At 39.8% G+C, this 2,022-nt stretch overlaps 1 protein-coding gene across 9 annotated transcripts in view; it reads left to right on the forward strand.

Moving 5' to 3' along the window:
• Positions 1 to 2,022, forward strand: part of LOC107663200 (nuclear receptor coactivator 6-like) — a 29,014-nt gene that overhangs the window by 8,042 nt on the left and 18,950 nt on the right. For 8 of the 9 annotated variants that reach the window (XM_016453376.1, XM_016453370.1, XM_016453369.1 and 5 more), the window contains exon 5: positions 1,140 to 1,268. The exons of the other annotated variant lie outside the window; for it this stretch is intronic. In XM_016453376.1, coding sequence (XP_016308862.1) covers positions 1,140 to 1,268 — 129 coding nt within the window. The remainder of the gene's footprint in view (positions 1 to 1,139; positions 1,269 to 2,022) is intronic. 9 annotated transcript variants of the gene reach the window in all.

The raw sequence follows: 2,022 nt of genomic DNA on the forward strand, positions 1-2,022 counted from the left end.
AAAAACCTGGTACCGTAACGTTTTCATTTTTTTAGTACCGACTTGGTACCGAAGTACCGGGTCTTTTGACAACACTACAGGAGGCCTTTGTTCACCCCCCCATAACCGTGTGAGGCACGTTTTATTATGATTGGATGCGCTTTATTTCACTTTTGGACTGATGAACTGCAACACCCGCTGACTGCCATTAAACAGCTTGGAAGATCAAAGTCAATTTTTAATATAACTCCGATTGGACTCATCTGAAAGAAGGAAGTCATATACGCCTAGGATGGCTTGAGGGTAAGTAAATAATGGGCTAATTTTCATTTTTGGGTGAACTATCCCTTTAACTTAACATGGCTTTCTTCGACTCCTGAAGGTGCACTGTCTTGCAGAGTTTATCTCTAACGCTGATGATACACGGGGCAACTTTTTGAACAATGTTGCTGGGCAACTTTGGTTAATGTTGGTAGGGCTGTCGCAATAACCGCAATATCGCAATAATCGCTATTGACGAGCAAACAGCAGAGGAATGCAAGAACCACAGCAACCGCGATTTTTGCGTGTTTTATTTTTTCGTAAGGTTATGCCCTTCTCGTTTTACACTTCATGCGTGTGGACTGACTATTAAACAAGTTAGTAATGATAACATAATGTGTACCATGCTGATTTGTACAGAGGCTCCGTAGATTTGCACTTAACAAGCCTAAACAGACAGTGAATGAGAGAGATTATTTTGTCATTCTCTTCTGTTTACTTCACTTCCTGTTTCAATGCTATTTGGTTTCGGTAATGTATGTGTATACGTATGGCGATAATACCGCATACCGTGCTATTGAGCCACTCAAAATTACCGCAAGGGAAATTCCCTCACCGCGACAGCCCTAAATGTTGGCATCAATGGGCAACCAGGTGAGATACAGGGCCCACGACCGATCTAAAGTATCTAGATAGAAATATGTTACCCATTCTCAGTTGGAAAGTGCCCAAACAACATTGCTCAAAAAAAGTTGCCTGGAAAAATTGCTCAAAAAGTTGCCCTGTGTATCATCAGCCTAACCCTAAACAAACACACTTGTACAAACTAATCAAGGTCTTCAGGATTACTTCATAATTTAATTAGGAAAGTGTATGCTGAAGAAATACTTGTTTTTCAGCTGGAATGCGTATGAATAACCCTTCGGTGTCCATGATGCCTCCTGGGGCTAATATGGCAGCACAGGGAATGGTACTGAATAGTGGTGGACCAATGCAGCCAAGAGCACCAAGGCCACCTTCACAGACAGGTAATGGCAATTCTTTAATTCAAAGAAGTGATGAAGTTACCCTTATTTATATTCCATACTGCTCTACAAAGGTAAATGCAGTAGTTGCAGCACCATTGGGACTGTTTGTTTTGAAATGTATTTTCACACTCTGTTTTCCCTGAATCAGATTGTATTAAGATTTATCTTAAAGACATATCCGTCAGGCAGGACTCATAGCTGGTTCAGAGCTTGTTGTAACATGCGTTTCAAATGTCACCTATGACCATAGATTGTGGGTCCTCTGATCTCATGACTACATACATCAGTCACTATGCAAGTGTTTTACTTTGTTAAAAAAGCACAACATGTTTCAAGCTGAAGTTTCAGTACCTGTATTAAGTGAACTCTTGAGGATTGTGCTTCATATGTTCTGTGTGGAATTATTTATTTTTTATTCTAAGGACTTTTGGCCAGATTTACTGATGATGAATTGATGGTAGCTGCTCAAAAGTCAGATCCAGTCTGCAGATTTGAGTTGACTGATTTCACAGAAAATCGCATAGTAGTGTATAATGGACACAGACTCCAGTTTTTTGGAGGATATCAGACATGTTTGATATTTTGAGCCGATTTTAGAGCACATCGTGTTCGATAGGGCTGTGACGGTGGCAGATTTTTACCACCGCGGTGGTAATGGACCAACAACCACCGGTGGCGCGGTGTTGATATATATATATATATATATATATATATCATTAATATTAATAATATATATAAAAAAAAAAAACACCCT

This window comes from Sinocyclocheilus anshuiensis, unplaced genomic scaffold (assembly GCF_001515605.1).
Source record: "Sinocyclocheilus anshuiensis isolate Anshui unplaced genomic scaffold, SAMN03320099.WGS_v1.1 scaffold2253, whole genome shotgun sequence".
In the NCBI taxonomy this organism is placed as follows: Eukaryota; Metazoa; Chordata; class Actinopteri; order Cypriniformes; family Cyprinidae; genus Sinocyclocheilus; species Sinocyclocheilus anshuiensis.